This window comes from Brachyistius frenatus, unplaced genomic scaffold (assembly GCF_029030835.1).
Source record: "Brachyistius frenatus isolate BFR_SWC_R1_liver_20210118 unplaced genomic scaffold, ASM2903083v1 Contig_441, whole genome shotgun sequence".
NCBI lineage: Eukaryota > Metazoa > Chordata > Actinopteri > Embiotocidae > Brachyistius > Brachyistius frenatus.
In genome coordinates, this window is record NW_027211040.1 from 111 (window position 1) to 19,293 (window position 19,183).

Consider the following 19,183-nt stretch of genomic DNA (forward strand, 5'->3'; position numbering starts at 1 on the left):
AAAAAAAAACGTTGCAGCTCATAAACAATGTCGATTTTGATTGAAAGTTAAAAGGAAAATCAATTATACTTTTTGTACTTGATTTTTTTTTTAAATTGGTTTTCCCAGTGTAAATCAACGGCAGGTTCTATTTTTTAGATTGTATTGTTTATGACTATTTAGCTGCAGTGGTATTTTTGTATGGTATTTTTAGAACATATGCTTGATAATATGAAGTCAGTGCAATGTTATAATACCATAGGCATTGCCCTCATGTTTGACTTATATGTGATGAATTATTTGTGTAACTTTTCCAATTTCTTAAAATGACCTGACATTGAGGGATGTTGCTACATGGGTTCGCACAATTGCGTCATTACCTATGAAATCTTCGAATTAAGCTGTACCCAAATTCCTACCTGCAGAGTAGAAGCTGCTGAGTCACTAGTCTCTGTGAGGCCTGTCCCTCTTGGTAAACTGGACACGATGTATCTGGAGCCCTTTGGCACAGGCTGTCTGACCACCATCTTTCCTTTCCTGGTCTCTGCTAGAAACAGACTGTACCAGTAGGCATCGTTGGAGACCAGAGTGGAATCTGCGATGGTGGAGTTCCTCTCACTGATCACACTGTTCCTGCAGGGAGGAGCCGCTTTGCTGCTCTTGGGTTTCTGACACTTGAGCACGATGGTGACCAGTATGGTGATCAGCAGGAGAAATGACACGGAGCCCAGACCGATGACCAGATACAGGTTCAGGTCTGAAAAGATGTCATATTCCAGAGGCACCTCGGTCATGTCAGAGTAGGTCTTAACAGCAGTCTCCACTGTGGACAGCTTGATGGTGACTGTAGCAGAGAGAGCAGGCTGCCCGTTGTCCTTGGCAACAACAACCAGCCTCTGGTAGCGCGGATCTCTGTAACTGAACATCCTCATAGTCCGGATCTCTCCGTTGTATTGGTCCAGACTGAACAAGGTGGCGTCAGTCACCTGTAGAAACTGGTAGGTAATCCGAGAGTTGTGCACTGAGTCCGTGTCCAAGGCTATCACCTTGGCAACCAGGGAGCCTTTATCGGTGGATCTGGGGATCTTCTCCTCCACCAACGAGCCGTGCGCGCGCCACGGAGACACAATAACCGGAGCGTTGTCGTTCTGGTCCACAATAATGATGTGGACGGTCACGTTACTGCTGAGTGGAGGAGAGCCAGAGTCTCTGGCCTCGATGTGGAAAAGAAACTCCGTCTCAATCTCATAGTCAAAAGTTTTGAGTGCGTAAAGATTGCCGTTCTCTGGATTGATGGAGAACAGCATGGACATGGAGGTGTTGACTATCTCCTTCTCTAAGATGAAATAAACTAGATACTGGTTTTCATGGAGGTCAGGGTCAAACGCAGTGAGGGAGCTGAGCAAGGCCCCAGGTGCGTTATTCTCCATCACACGTATAGTATAAAATGACTGGGGGAACTGTGGAACATTGTCATTAACATCCAGCAGCTCTAAAGTCATAGTTTCATTATCAGATAAAGGAGGAGAACCTCTGTCTGTGACGGTGAAAGTGATGTCATATTCTGGGACCTTCTCACGGTCTAATGGCTCTGACACTAATTCGGAAACGTCGAGCTGGATTCTGTCTCGACGGAAATGTGGAGCGTTATCATTTATGTCCGTTATTCCAAGCTCGATGTTGAAGATGCGTAAGGGGCTCTCTATGATAACATCAAGCTTTAAAAAACATGTCGACTTTGCCGGACACAGATATTCCCTGTCCATCTTCTCCACGATATACAGTTCCCCCGTCCTTTTGTTAAAATCTAGATATTTTTTGGTGGTGAAAATATCAAGTTTTACCTCTCTTTGTGCCAAACCTCCAGGCTCCAGTCCCAAATCTGCAACGAGATTAGCCACAACTGAGCCCCTCTCCATTTCCTCGGCAATGGAGTACCGAGTCACGGACAAAGCACTGGGCCATACTGCACACAAGACAAAGACAGCCGTCCAAAATGTCATCTTTTTTTTCTGCAGGGAAAAAAAAAAATCCAGGTTCTTGATTTTGAAGCTCTGACCAAATATCTCGGCAAATACTTAGAAAACGAATACAAAAAAATGGAATACTTAAGGTTTTGTTGTTGATTTAGAAATTAAAAGCATGACTTCCATATATGTGTGTCTTACACCCTTTGCAAATGGGTGTATCATGACTTCACCCAAGGAGACGCATGAGGCTTCACTGGTCAACAGTGACACCATGTGATAGAGACTGAGCATAGTGCAGCGATTCTGTCAGCCCCGTAGGGAGGAGATTTCAAATTAAATCATTTAAACAGACTAAAAACTTGACTGAGATAAATAGAAGATAAAAGTTGCCTGACAACGCCACCTAGTTAAGGAGTCTCGGTCTCCATAAAAACAAAGGCTCTATTAAAATCGGGAGGAGGGAGGATGGGGGAGTGGGGAGCTGCAGGGATCACCAAGACATAATTAAAGAACAGTAAAAAAAAAAAAAATGTTTTATTTACAATCTAAAACCCATAAAATACCTGTGCAATTAAGAGGTTAAAAGTCAGTGTAATTTTAAAACAAGTTAAAAAAAGAGTTCAAAGCTAAGAAATTTTTTTTTAAAAAAGGACCTACTACCAAATTAAAAAGAGTTCAACACTAGGTAAAAGCCTGCCACCGGGAGGGGAGTCAGGGTGTGGTTGTTTCTTCTGGCTCAGCCACCCTTCCTCTCCAGAGTTCCTCCAACCACTGTTGACACCACCGCCTGTCGTCTTGACGTCCTCCTCCCGTTAGTGTCGTGCTCTGGCTTCCTTTCTGTTGCGCTGTAGTGCCGGTGTCATACTGGGAGGGAGGGGAGATCCTGCCCTCCTGCCACGCCGTTGGCCACTTTGGTACTGCCAAGCACTCACGATTGGTCCCTTTAGATCAAAAGAACTTTTCCAGGTGCAGAGGATCAGTGACTGCAATCAGCCTCATTAAGATCAAAGCAGAGGGTCCAATAAAAATGCCTGGTAAAATCCTAGGTATAAAAACATGCAAGTAAAACACCACAATGCAAAATTAAAAAAAAAAACATGCTAAAATCAATATAATGGCAAACAATTTGATTCACAGCAAACGTAAAACAAACGATCTACGCTGCAAAAATGATGGCTTACTCTCCTTCTGACGACAATTCTTTTAAAATCTTTGCGACCAAGAACTGACTGAAATATGGTTTCAATGACAGTGACATGCAGTAAGATTCACTCATATTTTGTCATTTAATCAGTGCCAAACAAAATTTTTCAAAACAGACCTCACTCCTAAGTATACAGACATTAGATATAAGGAAGCACATTGACTCGTGTGCATAATAATTTGTCTCATTTATGACACATATATTGTGTAAGTGGTGAAATGAACCTGATATACAGCTATTCTCCCTGACAACATGCATTACTCAATAAGCTTGTTTCCACTCCATGCTCTGGAGTTGATACCAGTCCAATATCAAATCATATCATCTTTAAATATTAACCCAAAGTAAGTTGGTACAATACGAAATAAAAAAAATAATAGGTTAGGTAGTTACTTTTTTCGCTACAGCAGCATACAGTAAGCAATAGATAACAATAGAATAATAGAAAGCAATAAATAGAATAATAGAAAGCAATACAGAAAATATTGATTTGGTAAAGCCTTGTTTTGTATGATGATGATGGCAACATATGAAAATGTATTTCTCCAAATAGCTATAATTTATCTATACTTTTTTTTCTGCTTACTTTGAACTATATATCAACTTCTACACCTTGCTGTAGCCCGCAAAGTTGAAAAAGTCGAGAATCTTAGCCTGGATTCAAACGTAGATCCGGTCGTGTGAAAAACACAACACAGACTGCTCCTCATAGTGAAAGTCTGCTTATAAACTTCTGCAGGAGACCTGTATAAGTATGACGCAGTAGAACAGCCACATAAGCTACACAGCTCAACATTGTGCCAAACAATAGGCTAATTTAAGTATATTCAGAAGGGACTGAAATGAGGGGAAAAAGTTCAAGAGGAATTACACGATTTGACACGCACAATAAGGAATAGCTGAATATGTGAGGAGTCTTTACTTTCCAGGTGATTAGACGGGATAGAGGATCAGAGGAGCTTGGGCAGGTTTTGGTTTTCAAAGTCCTGTTATTAAACTATTGCAAACAAACATAAATCACTCACTGGAAGGCTAAAAGGAAAACATCCCTTAAATAAAGCAAAAACAATCAATCAGACACAATGATGGGTGTACCTTTTGAATGAGAAATTTACACCCTCCTCCACACACACACACACACACACACTGCACATTAAACACCCCCCAAAAGTAAGGCCTGCACTCAATTTCCTGTATTTCTGCATTTCACTAGTGTATTTTATTTCTTAAATGTATTGTATTCTATTTTGTAGCTTGTTTAATGTTAATGACATTTTAATGTTTCTTAATTGTTTTTTAAACTTCCTTTTCTTTTGCCCTACGTTTTGATGCTTTTAATGGTTTTATGTGGAGCACTTTGAATTGCATTGTTGTTGAAATGTGCTGTGCAAATAAACGTGCCTTGCCTTCAAAAGTCCTTTGCGTCAGCAGGATGGCCAGTCTAGCGGTACCAGATCAAAAAGAAAGTTCACCAGTTGATGTGCAGTCGTCTTTTTTGATCCGTTGAAGCTGCACGTGTAGAGTCTTTGGTGATTCGAGGAGAGGAGCAGAGAGGAGCTCTGACTGAGGAAAAATAAATCAATTTCAATATGTCACCAAGACTTAGCCATTTATAGTTAAACTTGAGAAACTGGGATACAAATCATGCAGGTAAGCAAGTTCATCTGGGGGTAATGAGAACAGGAAAACTGAGATACATGTAACCCACACGGGGTTAACGGAAGACTCAATATGCTATGGACCAGGGAGAGGTTGTCAGGAGGTTCAGTTCAACTGCAATGTGTAATAAACTTTAACAAACAATAAAACGCGAAACCATTGACATTCACATTTTAGGTTCAACGTGTGCGATATTTAGCGCATTCAAAGTAACAACAACTGCTTGGCAGCTCGAAAACATTCACACTCGTGAACTTTGTTATCAATATCACAGGTGATGAAAGAAAACGGTCTCTTTAGTGCAAACAGTTTAGAGTTCTTTGGATCCAAACAGTTTAAGATGATGCCGTGTTGAGGTCGTAACAGGGTTTTTTTTGTTGTTGTTGTTTTTTTAGTCAGTTTAGTTCAAAAGAGAGATCTTTGTTCAACAACAACAACAAAAAATAGTCTGAGATGTCGGGCTTTGACTGTCCTACCACACTGGTGCACTCGGATGGAGGGACAGACGGTCTCCTCCGCGGGACAACAGGTGATCGTGGTCCAACTCCTCGGGGTTAAAAGGTGGCTCGCCGTCTCCATCTCGGTTTTCCAGGTAACTCAAAAACCTAACAAACTTATAATACCGAAGACAAATGAGCTATGAATCATACTTTTTTTTTTTTTTCCTACCGGGTTATCAATGAAGAATGGTGCTGAATTAACTGGAGCTCAATGCTCTGACTAACACGACCATAAATACAACACCTAAGTTGATGTATTAGCGAGGAGAACACGCGCTGTCGGAGCCGACGGACAACGCCAGCTTCGAGTTTAGCCGCCGTAGCTCAACTTCGCTGAACTCACCAAGACGCTGCCAAACGAGGTGAACTCCTGGCACACCGGTGCTTGGACAACTCCCGTCTCTCCACAGAAACTCTCTCGAAAGGTAGACTTACTACTTTTCCTTTGTTTAGCATGAAGAATTTCGCTTTCTCGAGCCGCGCTCGTCTGTTCGCGCCTTCTTCGCTTCTTTGCGCTCAGGTTGCTACCTGGAGGGGTGGGACTTAACCTACTCCTACCAATCAGAAACCGGTATTGCCTGATATAGCCAATGAGAACTACGTCTGAGCGAAGTGGCTATGATTGACACTGTGTTTAGCAAATAGACAACAACAAAGGGGACCTGTTTATAACCCGCGCAGTTTTACTACTGGGTTACGTACACATTGTGTAGCGCTCCACACCGCAACAACAATGACAAGCAAGTTAAATCTTCAGGGAAAATAAATAAATGAAACCAGTGTCTCACAGAGAAACAAATTAGAAAAAAAAAAGATTAAAAAAAATCTGTATAATCAACTTCCTTGAAACACAAGCTGATATTTTAACTTCAACGCTCAATTTCTCCAGAACAGTGTACTATATTATAAATAAAAAACCTGCCTTGCTCTGATTTTCACCAGAATCGTATAGAGCTACAGATGATAAGTGCTGTAAATGTTGGCTGTGTTATTCACTTTAATTTTACATGTAAAGACAATGTTAATTTTGTATTGAAAGAGATGTAGAAAGTATTTTGGTCAAGTATCAAAGTAATTGACTAAAGCTCATTGTAACTATGGATCAAAGCATCTCCTTAAGCAGAAAGTCTTTTCTAATTGTGCACCTCGGGATGTCAGTTGATGTCAGAGTTCTTGATCTTCAGAATACAACAGCAGATGAAATCAGTAGGGACATATTGAAGTGCCGATAGAAATATAGATGTAGCACTTCACTGGGTTTTGCAGTGATAATTAAAATTTTCTACATTAAAAAGGTGATCCCAAATGTGGTCAGTCAGTTTTGACTGTGTGACCCTACTTTTTCTTAAAACTGCCATACCTTGTCATTGCACAGGAGCTAGAAAAACTGTATCAGTAGCCAGTGACTGATTGTCTGTAACCTAGTTTTGAATACAATAACCGTCTACTTGAATATGCAGTGTTTTCTATGTCCATCCATCATTTCTTGAGCATCCAATCATTTTGTAAACTTGCCAGCCCAATAAGAGGAGAGTTTACAGAATGGACATACACTAAACAGATTGAGCTCCAAAATGACAGCTTTAAAAATCATAAGAAATTCTTAAATACATCATCTTAACCTATCTGAAAATAGTACTGATCATAGTGATGTGAGAAAAAAGTCCCTTTTTTTCTAATGAACAAAAACAATGCTGTTTTATTGTTTAGGATAATTTATTGAAAAAAATAAAAATATTTTTCCTGTATAAATGGTACAATGACAATCAGTAGTTATGAAAGTAAAACATTTGTTTGAATTATATTTAGTCATTGTCAGTGAATTATTAACACATATGACAGAACAGAGTCTTTTTTATATATATAAAATGCCTTTTGTTGACATGTACCATTTCTCATCAACTTCCTAGTGCTATTGGCGAAAAGGACCCAACATATCTTATGCCTGTAATGCTGTGCATTACTGATGTCTGTTGTTGTATATTTGGGATTATTTGATCCAAACAAGATAAAATGTATTCTTTAGCCAGATTTTATTCAAATTCAGTTTGTTGAGAGCATATGATAATAAGGAGGAGGTAAGAGCTTTTAACAAAGTCACCAGAATCTAATTTATATCCGGCTAGCCAAACTCTTCCGCAGTTGTATTACCTTCTAATGTCACCAGGAAAGCCCCTGGGCTTTGTGATAGTAGCTAAAATCACGAGTTTCTCTTATCCATCATCCATCTTACAATCATAGAGGCATCGTATTGGTCCCAAATGCATTCAGCAGCATGACAAACATACAGCACAAGTTATAAAATAAAATAACTATAAAATAACTTGTTGCCCTGATGTCAACAAGTTTTCCGTTTTTTATTATTGAACTAAAAGTTTTGCATATTACTTTTTCATATAACATGTTGATCCCCCTGTCCTATGTTAACAACAAGACGATGAATGCAGTCGGCACTCGAATTTGCCTCAATATTTTAGATAAATCGGTTCTTCATTGAGGAGATCAGATACATATGCAGCCTTAATTTGACGAGTTACACCAGATAATACTCATGCTGTGTGTTGCTTTACTCTCTCTGTCTCTGTTCTCTGAGAAGAAAAGTACAACTCTACATGTCCCTTTGCCCCTCCTGCCTCCACTCTTTATCTCCTCACAAATGCTATCAGCCAGGATCCCTTTTTTATTTGACTTCTGCTTGTCATTGTAACCTTCCAGCTTCACGTTCCTAATTTTACAATGTAAAATGAATCAAGCGCTCCAATACTCTTTCTCTGGGCTGGATGGATTCTTACTCAATGATGCCCTCTGCTGGAGAGATTTGTTCCCTGCCAGGGTACAAAAGACTGCAGCATTATAGGTGTATTTATTGTGACAGTAATAATTATGGATCAATACAAAATTCCAATATCCACAATTTGACTGACATATGAGCTGCCTCGTTTAGTTCTTTAGTTCTCCAGTTAAGCATTTAAGTATCTTTTATATGCCTAAGTACATTTACTGAAGTACTTCGCTAAGTACAGATTGTGCTTTGCTTGGATATTTCCATTTTAAAACCACTCTACACTTCATCATGGAACGTTGAGCTTTTTACTTCACTATGTTTGTTTGATTGATGTGACAATTATAGGTACTAATTGGTTTGTAGGATATTTATATACAGAATATCAGTTCATAAAATATGAAGCATTGTTAAAGATTAGTGTACTCGGCAGTATTTAAACTTTTTTTTTATTAATAAAAGGTTGTTGGAAGTTTTGCATTACAAATTCAATTTGAGTAAAAAATACAGAAGTATTCACACCAAAATATAGGTTAAGTTGACTTTTTAAAGTAAAAGTATTGCTTTGACTGATATGTGATTAGATATGACATCATTACATTATTAATAGTGAACTTCAGTGTGTTGGCAGCATGTTACTATTGTAGCTGCTGCAGGTGGAGCTAGTTCAAACTGCTTTATATGCAGTTTTATATCCAAGGACAGATAAATCTGAGGGGTTGATTGCTATGAGAGGAAAGCAGAACAAACAAAGTTCTGATCCACACATCTGTTTTCAGTTTTTGGACTTTTTCTCTATACTCAGATTTTGGGTGAGATATTGGATCATGTAAATATTTACTGAAATGAAACCATGTGAGAAGGTTAGAGAGGAAAATCACTATTTGGTGGAGCTGTTAACAATATATAGACATCTGAGATGTGACCCCGACTAAACACTATTTTTGTGCTTGAAGAAATCAGGAGCCAAACAAATTAGAAACGACTGGTTTAATGTTTAAATGAAGAATGTTTTTAAAATTCTTGTATTATCCATCGTGCCAAAAACCTTAATCTCAAAAGTATATGAAAGCTGTCAAATATATCTAGAAAGTGCCATATATCTGTCTGAAATGTAGTGGAGTAAAAATATAAAATAGCATTGAATGGAAGTACTCAAGTAAAGTACAAATACAAGTAATTTACTTCCCTCCACCGCTTTTACTTTTTTTTTGTATTGTTATACTACTGCTTTGACTTAAGTAAAGGATCTGAATACTTCATTCAACGCTGCCTTTAGGCAAAAAGAACAATTAGGTCCAAAGGGGTATACCATTTTTTTTTATTTCATATAAAAATATTTATACTTCATGGGTTTGTTTTCTTACCACTTTTTTTTAAATAAAATACACGAGTTATGGGGCGTTAAAGGTTTAATTATTTATGTTTGTTTGTATATGCATGTGCGCGCGCGCGCGCGCGCATTTGAGAGGAGTGCTTCGAAAACATTAAATCCAACACAGTGTTCGTTGAGCAACATCAAACGCCCTCTGGTGGACAACATACAACATTGCCGCTGGATAGAGAAGAACCACTGGTCAAAACAATTTCAGCACCATGGCAACGGACAGCTCCCGGTACTGGTAATGGCCAAGATGTTTTAAGGATGTAACAAGTGATAAGAGTTTACATGTTATGAATTTTGCTTGTAGAGTAGTGTTTAGTGCTTTTATTCAGTTATTATTTTTGGACATTCAGAATATGCATTGGGGCTATAACTTGAAATTGCAGGATGGACTAAACAGAAAGTTCATGGGCATCATATGTTGCTTGTGTTGGAGCTACGCCTCGTGGAATATTCTAGTATTACAGCTCATTTCCACACAATTTCTGCACATCTTAAACGTTGATGTAAATGTGCAGCAGCAAGCCTGGTATTTAAGTAGGCCTATCTTACTTGTTATATATTCGTACATTCTGCTAATCATATTATTATTATTGCAGAAAACACACACACACACACACACACAAAGTCCTGATATATTTGTGATCCATCGCATCTGTGCTTCCCGTGCAATAACTATTCTAAAGACTGCTGTTCGTTGTCGTCGGTGGTAAATAACGACCACTCGTTGAGAATACACTGAGAACACACTTGACCGCCGGGGCGGTCTTTGTGACCGAGCAACACTCCGATGTTGCGCAATCCCACCATCTTCTCACCTTGCTCTAATGGAAGAGACGGCGATGCTTATGTGACAGTGATTGCGCCAATCACGGCACCGTCATTTCACTGGAATTTCATCAGCCGCTGGGTTTGAAAGAAGCCGAGATTCACGTGACCGTGTGTCTCTCTTGCACCCGTGACTTTGGTCTTTCTGAATGTGTTTTGCAACTTTAAAGTCGATTTCGTAGCCGAGCACAAGACAGATATTACACCTATTTTAGGAACAGCGCCACTCCTCACCCAGCTGAAAATAAGCCAAGCCTGACCTAAATGCGGCTGCCCCTTCAGCCGTCCCTGCGGATCACCTTACCGCAGAGAAGGTTAGCCAGCCCACCTCCCCCCCCCCACCCTCCCCCTCCCCTCACGCTCTCTGTGGACACCCGTTTCCTTGTTAACGAAATTATTTTCAATCTGAGCAATAGGACGACCTAATTACCCTGCTCATTTCTGGCCAGTGGCCAACTCTCATCTGTTGATGGTAGGAACTAACTCCCTGAGAAGTCCGATGTAAAAGGGCACAGAGAGAGAGAGAGAGAGAGAGAGAGAGAGAGAGAGAGAGAGAGAAGCCACGGGCCCCTAGCTCACACTCAGGTGTGGCATTTGGAGTTGAACCCCCCCCCCCCACCCCACTTCCCCCTGATGCTTGTATTCGTGCTCGTGGTCTTAATTAAAGTGATATTTCGAGAGAGGAGGTTCTGTTTGTTCAGTTAATGAACCCCACTATTCTCTGCGGGCAAATGGAAATGCAAGCACTCCAATTAGCATATGTTAGCATTTTACCATGTTTATTCCTCACCGTGGAAAACAGCTTACCGTGGCGAAAAGCTTTCCACCCTTGTAAGAGTAGCTCGGGAACTTTTTCACCCCCAAAAACTAATTGACTCAAGCTAATTAAACATAGATCTAGGAAACTTACATCTAAATGATGTATGCATGTAAATCGACCGAATAATGCGTGTTTGAGTTGCGTGGGTCTTGAGTTTTATGAATCGCAGCAGGTTACGCGCATGCGTGTTTGAGAGCCGTGAGAGAGGCCGTATGAAAAAAATACTTTATTTTCATAAATGTGTACAGTACATGTGTGGGGTAAATCTCCCATCATTACAGTAGTCTGCGTCATGGTGCAGCTTGCATATCCAGTACATTAACATACTATTGGTCATATTCACAAAAGCTCTGTTAGCAAATCAACATACAAAAAGAAAAACACCTTTTCATATAACCAAAAAATATAAATTCATATGAATGTGCAAAATTATTTTCCACGAATGCTTTTTAAAACATTTTGGATTTAACTGCTGCTCCAGTTTGATTGTCTAAATAATAATAATAATAATAATAATGATAATAGTAATAATAACAATAATAACAGACACATACATTGACGATGTTGCAGTGGCATGTCATGATAGCCATCCGACTTCATTTGCCCTTCATCATTTTAGCCAAACAGATTGTCCATTCATTACTTCTCTTGCCCAGCGGCACCTTTCTGTTTTCCATACCACTTACAAATCAACGTTCCTCAATTTATGTACTGAATGGTATCTTCCTCTGTTTTCATATGAGGTTATCCTTCATTTCAGTCGTCCATTCAGGCAGTTGTTGGAAAGTCAGTCATTGTACAGGTCATTATTTATCATCGCAGCCTCCCCCTGGGGGGACATCTGAAGACGTCGCTTCTTGCCAAAAGTTGAGAAAGAATTGTGGACATCCAGCTCACTTCGCTGTGCGGTAGGCCTCAGGGTGCAAAAGCCTGATGGTGTCCCAGGGATGTAGACATTGTGGTGGTAGTCAGGTGGTGGATGCGGGTGCGGGTGCGGGTGAGGGTGAGGGTGTGGGTGCGGAAGCGGGTGTGGGTGTGGGTGCGGAAGGGTGCGGAAGCGGAAGCGGAAGCGGAAGCGGGTGCGGGTGCGGGTGCGGTTGCGGGTGCGGGTGCGGGTGCGGTTGCAGTTGCGGTTGCGGGTGGGGAGGGATGGATGGCTGCTGCTGTTGGGGAGGAGGTGTGCACCGAGGGGTCCAGGGGCGAGAAGGGAGCCCACTGGGTGAAGGAGACATCTTATAGTCTGCAGGAGAAAAGAGAGGAGAAGCAGCTACTTATTATACAATATTGACTTGCTACTGTTGTGCTATTGTCATTTGCATATCACTTATATAAAAGCAAGGTTTAGAAACAAAGCCATAATGCTGGAAGTAACGCTTCTAGGTGTTAGTGGAGACGAGATAAACCTGCCAACAAATGAGTTAAAGGAACAACAAAGGAAAATAAAATGTCATTACATGAAAGGATGAAGGTGTGCTGTGTTGTAAACAATACTGCCACAGGGATGTACATCAAATACACCATTCATGAAAGGTGATGAAAGCTGTTTTTATGTACCACATTTGGCCTCTCTTACCCTTCATGCCTCTCATGTGAGTACCCCAGGTCCAGTACTGTCCAGGTGCCATGGAGGTGACGTAGTTTTCAGGGTCTGCATGCATGGCCTTGCGCATGAGGGTGCCATCCATGTTGATAGAGTTGTAACTGAAAACAAGATAATAGTCTGTTACAACACACTTATTTATGAAATGACAATCTCATATTTATAATAGTCTGTTCTTCTGCTCATTATTTGAGCTACATACTTGAGCACATCCTTGAATACTGAGGAAAAAATGGATGCTTGCTTGACAGTCGTGGGAAAAAGGTCAAAGGTCAAACTTATACCTTTTAATAGAGGAGTTCTGATTCTTTGTGAGAGTCCAGTCTGTGTTTGGCTGCTTTAGCTGTGGGGAAAAAAAGACCAGAATCATTTGAAACTTGTCAACCATTATTTTTTTTTATTTCACTTTATTAATCCCCGAGGGGAAATTTCTTCACTACAGCAGGGGGGAGCTGCTGCAACAGGCTGCCACTAGCGGGGCGCCAGGTAACCTGACCTGACGTGCATGTTTTTTGGATGATGGGAGGAAGCCGGAGAACCCGGAGAGAACCCACGCAAGCACAGGGAGAACATGCAAACTCCGCACAGAAAGGCCCAGGACCGGATTCGAATACGGAACCTTTTTGCTGTGAGGCGACAATGCTAACCACTGCACCACCGTGCCGCCCTTAAAGATTAATAATTAGCCATAGAAATGCATCAGTTCACATATATGTTTTATCTAATAATAATTCAAACCAGGTTTAATAAAAAAAAAAAAAAAAATGTCGTGTTTTCACTCTGCCCTTTTGAATTATAGAGGTCAGTGATAATTGACAGGAACAGTCTGTCATTGAGTCTGTCTTGAAATGGAGACATGACTCTTTTTAAATGGATCGTGGCTGCCGCCCTGCGGATGTTTGACAGAACACATATTTCAAGAGCGGAGGTGCTGTTGCCTTCAGCTGCCACTTAGTTTTGCTTTTACCCTCTGCGGTGCGGCGGGAAGGGTGAAGATTTGACTCTCATAGTATGGATTCCATGCTCTATTAATTCACCTAAAGTTGTTAACGATGAGAATGCGACGCAAGCGTATTATTAGAATCGGTATTCAAAATACGCTCCTCGCCAGCTACGCACAAAACCAATTAGAACCCCACCGGGATGAAACGAAACATGATTTTAATCTTCAAAGGAAACCGTGCCAGGGAGGAAATTAAGAAAATTATACACGTCATTGTTTTGTGGATTTTATGCATCATTTTACATTAATATTTGCCTGATGCTCCTCGAGCAAGGTTTTTAATTAAAAGTCTCACAGAGAGCCTTGAAAAGTTTGCGGCCCTTGCAGCTGTAAGTGTTTAATCCAATACAGCTCTGCACGCATACCTTATATACCATGGTGCACATTCACGCACCTGTCCTGTGTGTTTTACACGCTTGAATGTGTAGTTAATCTCCCTTTTCACCTTCAATTCGTCAATTTAAGCAGGCCTGTGCTCTTGCTTTATGCGATGCTCAAGTAGCTTCATCGTGATTTGTCTTTTATGTGTCACTGACGACCTCATGACGACTCATGTGAGTACGCTAAGGGACACCACCGGGTGAATTAGTGGAACCAATTAATAGGAAGGACACTTTCTCCTGAAGGAATATAGCTGAAGGCAGAACAATCACCGTGACCTCGAAATCCCTCTTGTGGCCAGAGGTGTTATGTGCCAGTGACCGAATTGACATTTCTCAGTCTGTCTGGTGGAGTCTGGTACCAAGGCGAGTCTTTGTCCTCGTGCGTTTTGACGAGAACGCGGAGACGAGGAATCCGCGTTACGCACACATTTACGGTCTGCTGCTCCGTCTATTAGGATTAGGAAACACCGGTGTAGACATCCTGCCTCTGTAAATTCCCTCTCTCCTTGTCTCCTTTCTTCCCCCTTCTTGTATTTTCCTCCTCCTCTCCCCCACCCTTGCTCGACAAATATGAAGCCACAGCTCGCTCGCTCTCTCTCTCTCTCTCTCTCTCTCTCTCTCCCCTCACATTCAGAGGACAACGCCGGGGCCGATCTACAGGCTGTCCACGTCTCAGTCCAGCCATGTCCTTGGACCCCCTCCTTCTCCTTGCCCCCTCCCCTCTCGATGTCGTCCCCTGTCTCCCCAAAATCGGCCATTTGCCATTTTTCATCAATAATGGACAGCCCCCCCTTGCGAATACGCCACATTGTGTGTGGTATAATTGGTCGGCTGTGCTTGTGCCCTTGAGGCATAGTTAGTGAGGTTATCTGTCCTATATTGTTGGTTGGAGAACAAGGAAGCGTGTGGCAAACCCGACTGGTCGAACAACAATTGTCTGAACCCACGGCAGATTCATTTAAACAACTGCCATTCACCTTGTCCGTCACGTATATAACCTTGACTTTTTGTTTAAACTCAGGTAGAAGCAGGTGCATGCACCCCCTTAGTGCATAAAAAAAGTAATTGACAATGACACTAGATGATGTAAACATGGTTCTCTTTGCTCACAATCTATAATTAGTTCGTGAATTATTGTTAAATGCTTGAATTGTTACCAAGACTGAGTATAACTTGAGTCACATCTCCTCTTCCTCTCACACAATAATTGACGTCTCACTTAATTCTAAGACACGGTTTTTGCACAGCCTATGCTCCTCGCAAAATGGGGCTTTACACTTTCATTAACATGCCAATTAAAATGTAATCTCACATAGTCTCATTTCATTTCCCGGTTGCAAAACATTACCATAGGCAGCACAATTAGGATAAATTATTGCCATAGTTACAATAGTAACATTAATTAATAAAAAGAGACGACATACTGTGCAAAACACTAACACGAGAGTGAAGAGAGGAAAACCATGACTTCACTCAGTTTTTGCTCAAGTTGAGTTTAAACTTGTCTGGCATGCGTGATTTGACCTTCATGGGAGAATGTCACTGTCTAGTTTTTTATCAGATGGAAAACTGGGGTGGATTTTATTGTGGCTTTGAGTGAAACACGCGGATTTAAACTGAAAACACACGCTCCATCGTCTTATACTATGTACTGATTTCACTATACCTCGTTGGGAGTAGTTGCTCCGTTGTTCACAGATGCGCTCCGGCTTTGCGCGTTCCACGAGTTTTCCGCGCTCTTTGCCTCGTTGTTCCTGGGCGTGCTGCTCGGGCTGCACGGCTTCAGAAACATAAAGTCACTTTTGGCTGATTCGGGGGTCAGACACACTTTATAACAATATGACTGAGACAGACTGCTATTTCCATTCACCTCCATACAGTTCGTGGGTACTTTGGCTGCGGATGCAATCTGCAGGTTGAGGTTGGATTTTTTGAACACCTCCGGGGGCGGCTCTGGCTGAAACCCCCCGCAGCAGCAGCAGGCTAGAGGGGGCAGGTTGTACCCGCTGAGGGTCTCCCTGTCCTTGTAGCACTTGACCGCAGCCAGCACGATAATAGCCACCAGGAATATTAAAGATATTGTGCTCAGTGACACGATCAAGTAGAGAGCGAGGTTTGAGGGGGGCTGTGGGCTGAGTGTGAGGTCTCCGAAATCTGACAGCGACTCGGGCACGCTGTCGACCACTGTGAGGACAATGGAGACTGTGGCGGACAGCGGCGGCTGTCCGTTGTCCTTGACTAAAATGACCAGTCTTTGCCTTGTTGCGTCTTTTTCCACTAATCGGCGAATAGTCCTGATTTCGCCCGTGTACAGAGCCACACTGAACAGCCCGGGGTCTGTAGCCTGTAATACCTGATAGGACAGGCGGGAGTTCTGCCCTGCGTCTGCGTCTAACGCTGTTATTTTGGTAACCAGATACCCAGCGTCTACTGACCGTGGAACCACCTCTGTGGCCACGGTGCCGTTTTTGGGCAGCGGGGATACAATAACCGGTGCGTTGTCGTTCTGGTCCAAGACAAAGACGTTGACTGTGACATTATTGGCGAGAGGGGGGAAACCAGCGTCCTGAGCCTGGACCAGAATCTGAAAGTTTCGAAGTTGCTCATAATCGAAAGAGCGCAGTGCGTAGATATTGCCGTTGTCAGAGTTGATTGAGACATAAGTGGACACGGGCATGCCCTGAATCTGACCCTCGAGAATAGAATAAGACAGATAGGCGTTCTGGTTAGAATCGGGGTCGAATGCAGTTACAGAGCAAATGGAAGCGCCCGGGGCATTATTCTCGGTCACATAAACTGTGTATGAAGGTTGAGAGAACCGCGGGGGGTTGTCGTTAATGTCAGACACTTGAACATGGATGGTTTTCCTGGTAGAGAGAGAAGGGGAGCCCAAGTCCCGGGCTGTGAGGGTGATGTTGTACTCAGACACCGCTTCCCTGTCCAGAAACTCGTTTGTCACCAGAGTATAATAGTTTTTAAAAGATGAATGGAGCTGAAAGGGGACGTTGTTTGGAATTTGGCAGTCAACGTTCCCGTTCTCCCCCGAGTCCCGGTCCATGACACTGATCACAGCTATCACGGTACCCGGTGGCGCGTCTTCCTGGACAGGAGTGGAGACTGATGTTAGGATGACTTCAGGCGCGTTGTCATTCACGTCCAGGATGTCTACGAGCACTTTGCTATGGACTGCCACAGCCGAGGGTCCCCTGTCTTTTGCTTGCACGTACAGCTCATATACGCTGGCTTTCTCATAGTCCACAACGCCCTTCACTCGTATTTCACCCATGTAGGGGTCCACACTGAACAGTTCACGCACCTTGAGTGGTGCGTGCCCACTGAAGGCATAAATAACCTCCCCGTTCGAGCCTTCATCCAGGTCTGTGGCGTTCAGTTTCAGCACCAGCGTCCCCCTCGGTGCGTTCTCCACCAGGCTCGCCCGGTAAACTGAGCGGTCAAATACAGGCACGTTATCGTTGGCGTCTAACACTGTAATAGTTATCAACGCTGTCCCAGAGCGCTCCGGGGACCCCCCGTCAAAAGCAGTTAGAACCATTTCGTGCTTTTTCTGCTGTTCCCGGTCCAGTGGGGTGTCCAGTACGAGCTCAGCGAACTTGCTTCCATCATTGCGCGTCTGGATATTTAGTAAGAAGTGCTCGTTTGCGCTCAGCTGGTAGGAGCGCAGAGAGTTGGTGCCCACGTCCTGGTCCTGTGCGCTCTCTAACGGGAAACGTGAGCCGGGTGCGGCGGACTCTGTGATGTCAAGATTAAACTCGCTCCATGGAAAACTGGGGGAGTTGTCATTTACATCTAAAATCTCCACTTCCACTCTGTACAGTTCTAAAGGGTTTTCAATGACCACTTGTAAGTGTAAAAAGCAGCTCGGACTTCGCTCACACAGCTCCTCTCTGTCTATCTTTTCGTTGACGAAGAGAATTCCATTCTCCAAATTCACTTCTAAATACTGCTTCTTTGCGCCGGAGACAATACGAAACCGACGGGCTGACAGCTTGGCCACATCCAGACCCAGGTCTTCCGCGATGTTGCCCACAAACGCTCCATGCTCCAGCTCTTCAGGAATGGAGTACCGAATTTGTGCAAGAACCAGGTCCACTACACACGCACACAGAAGCAGGCATATAACCAGGCCAGTCACCGGTACCCAGCTGCCTCTGGAGAGTCTGTGATCCATTTCAACAGCGTGCGTAAAATCACCTCACCCAGACATCTTTCGCCTCATAAAGCCATTCAGCTGCACAGCTGAAAAGTGTCTACAGGAGGGCGCTTGTGCCTAAAAAAAAAAAAAAAAGAAAGAAAAAAAAGAATCTTCAGGTCTAAGTTTGTTGCATCTATGTGTATGGATAACTTTAACGAATACTTCAGATGAGAGACCAGGAGGGGAGAGGAGAGTGAAAGCACCTCTGTCTCTGTGTTGTGCTCCACGCGCAACACCGGTGATGTGTGAACGGGGGAGGCTCGCGCTTTGATTTTCCAGTGTATTAGGCGCTCGGAGGAGCTGGTGGGGAGGTGTGTGTGTGTGTGTGTGTGTGTGTGTGTGTGTGTGTGTGTGTGTGTGTGTGTGTGTGTGTGTGTGTGTGTGTGTGTGTGTGTGTGTGTGTGTGTGTGTGTGTGTGTGTGTGTGTGTGTGTGTGAGAGAGAGAGAGAGAGAGAGAGAGAGATGGAGGGGGTGGACGTAGCTTCTCACAGCTCCGTATTGGAGGACGCCAACGCGAAGTGCGACTCTAATTACTGAAGACGTTTAACCCTTTCATATCCTCGTGTCTGTTCGTCTGACCCATTAAATAGACGAGAAGGCGTAAATTTGACACCAGACGTCAGAGCCAGATTTGGATTAGGAGACAAATTGTGTCGTGGGTGTCGTTTTCTAGGCTGAATTTACCAGATGATGGGGGATAAGGATTCGTCTGGGTGTCCACATTGCCCTACAGGCCCAGAATGGCAGTGATAGCCAACATTATTTTACTGTTTTATTATAATCCATGTCATAGCTTTAGAAAAGAATAAACTTTTATTCGGTGGTTCAACTATTACATGTTGCATTGCAGAAAAAAAC

The 19,183-nt window shown here is 42.7% G+C and overlaps 2 protein-coding genes across 3 annotated transcripts; both read right to left on the reverse strand.

The window, feature by feature from the left end:
• Nucleotides 1-386: 386 nt before the first annotated feature.
• On the reverse strand, nucleotides 387-5,391 carry LOC138637208 (protocadherin alpha-C2-like; the record flags this gene model as incomplete). The annotated part of the gene is made up of 3 exons (XM_069725726.1): nucleotides 5,289-5,391; nucleotides 1,824-1,945; nucleotides 387-1,697 (listed from the first exon to the last, which is right to left on the reverse strand). Coding segments are annotated over exons 1-3 (1,536 nt in total), but the record flags the coding sequence as incomplete, so codon positions are not given.
• A 5,945-nt stretch (nucleotides 5,392-11,336) lies between these two features.
• LOC138637206 (protocadherin-10-like) lies at nucleotides 11,337-18,538 on the reverse strand. 2 transcript variants are annotated; one of them, XM_069725724.1, is made up of 5 exons: nucleotides 15,983-18,538; nucleotides 15,779-15,892; nucleotides 13,011-13,069; nucleotides 12,700-12,827; nucleotides 11,337-12,366 (listed from the first exon to the last, which is right to left on the reverse strand). In XM_069725724.1, exons 1-5 carry the CDS (start codon nucleotides 18,299-18,301, stop codon nucleotides 12,095-12,097), a joined length of 2,892 nt encoding a protein of 963 aa, XP_069581825.1. In that variant the 5' UTR covers nucleotides 18,302-18,538; the 3' UTR covers nucleotides 11,337-12,094. The 2 variants fall into 2 exon arrangements, with proteins under 2 accessions (XP_069581825.1, XP_069581824.1); XM_069725723.1 differs by having other exon boundaries at nucleotides 15,779-18,538.
• Between the last annotated feature and the right edge of the window lie 645 nt (nucleotides 18,539-19,183).

Bases quoted from the DNA above. Each gene is read 5' to 3' on its own strand.
- LOC138637206 (XM_069725723.1), bottom strand. From the start codon at position 18,301: ATGGATCACAGACTCTCCAGAGGCAGCTGGGTACCGGTGACTGGCCTG. The intron at 13,070-15,778 runs GTATAGTGAAAT...TTTTCCCCACAG, and splicing joins GAGCAACTACTCCCAACGAG to CTAAAGCAGCCAAACACAGA. The intron at 12,367-12,699 runs GTAAGAGAGGCC...TTTCTCCTGCAG, and splicing joins TCACATGAGAGGCATGAAGG to ACTATAAGATGTCTCCTTCA.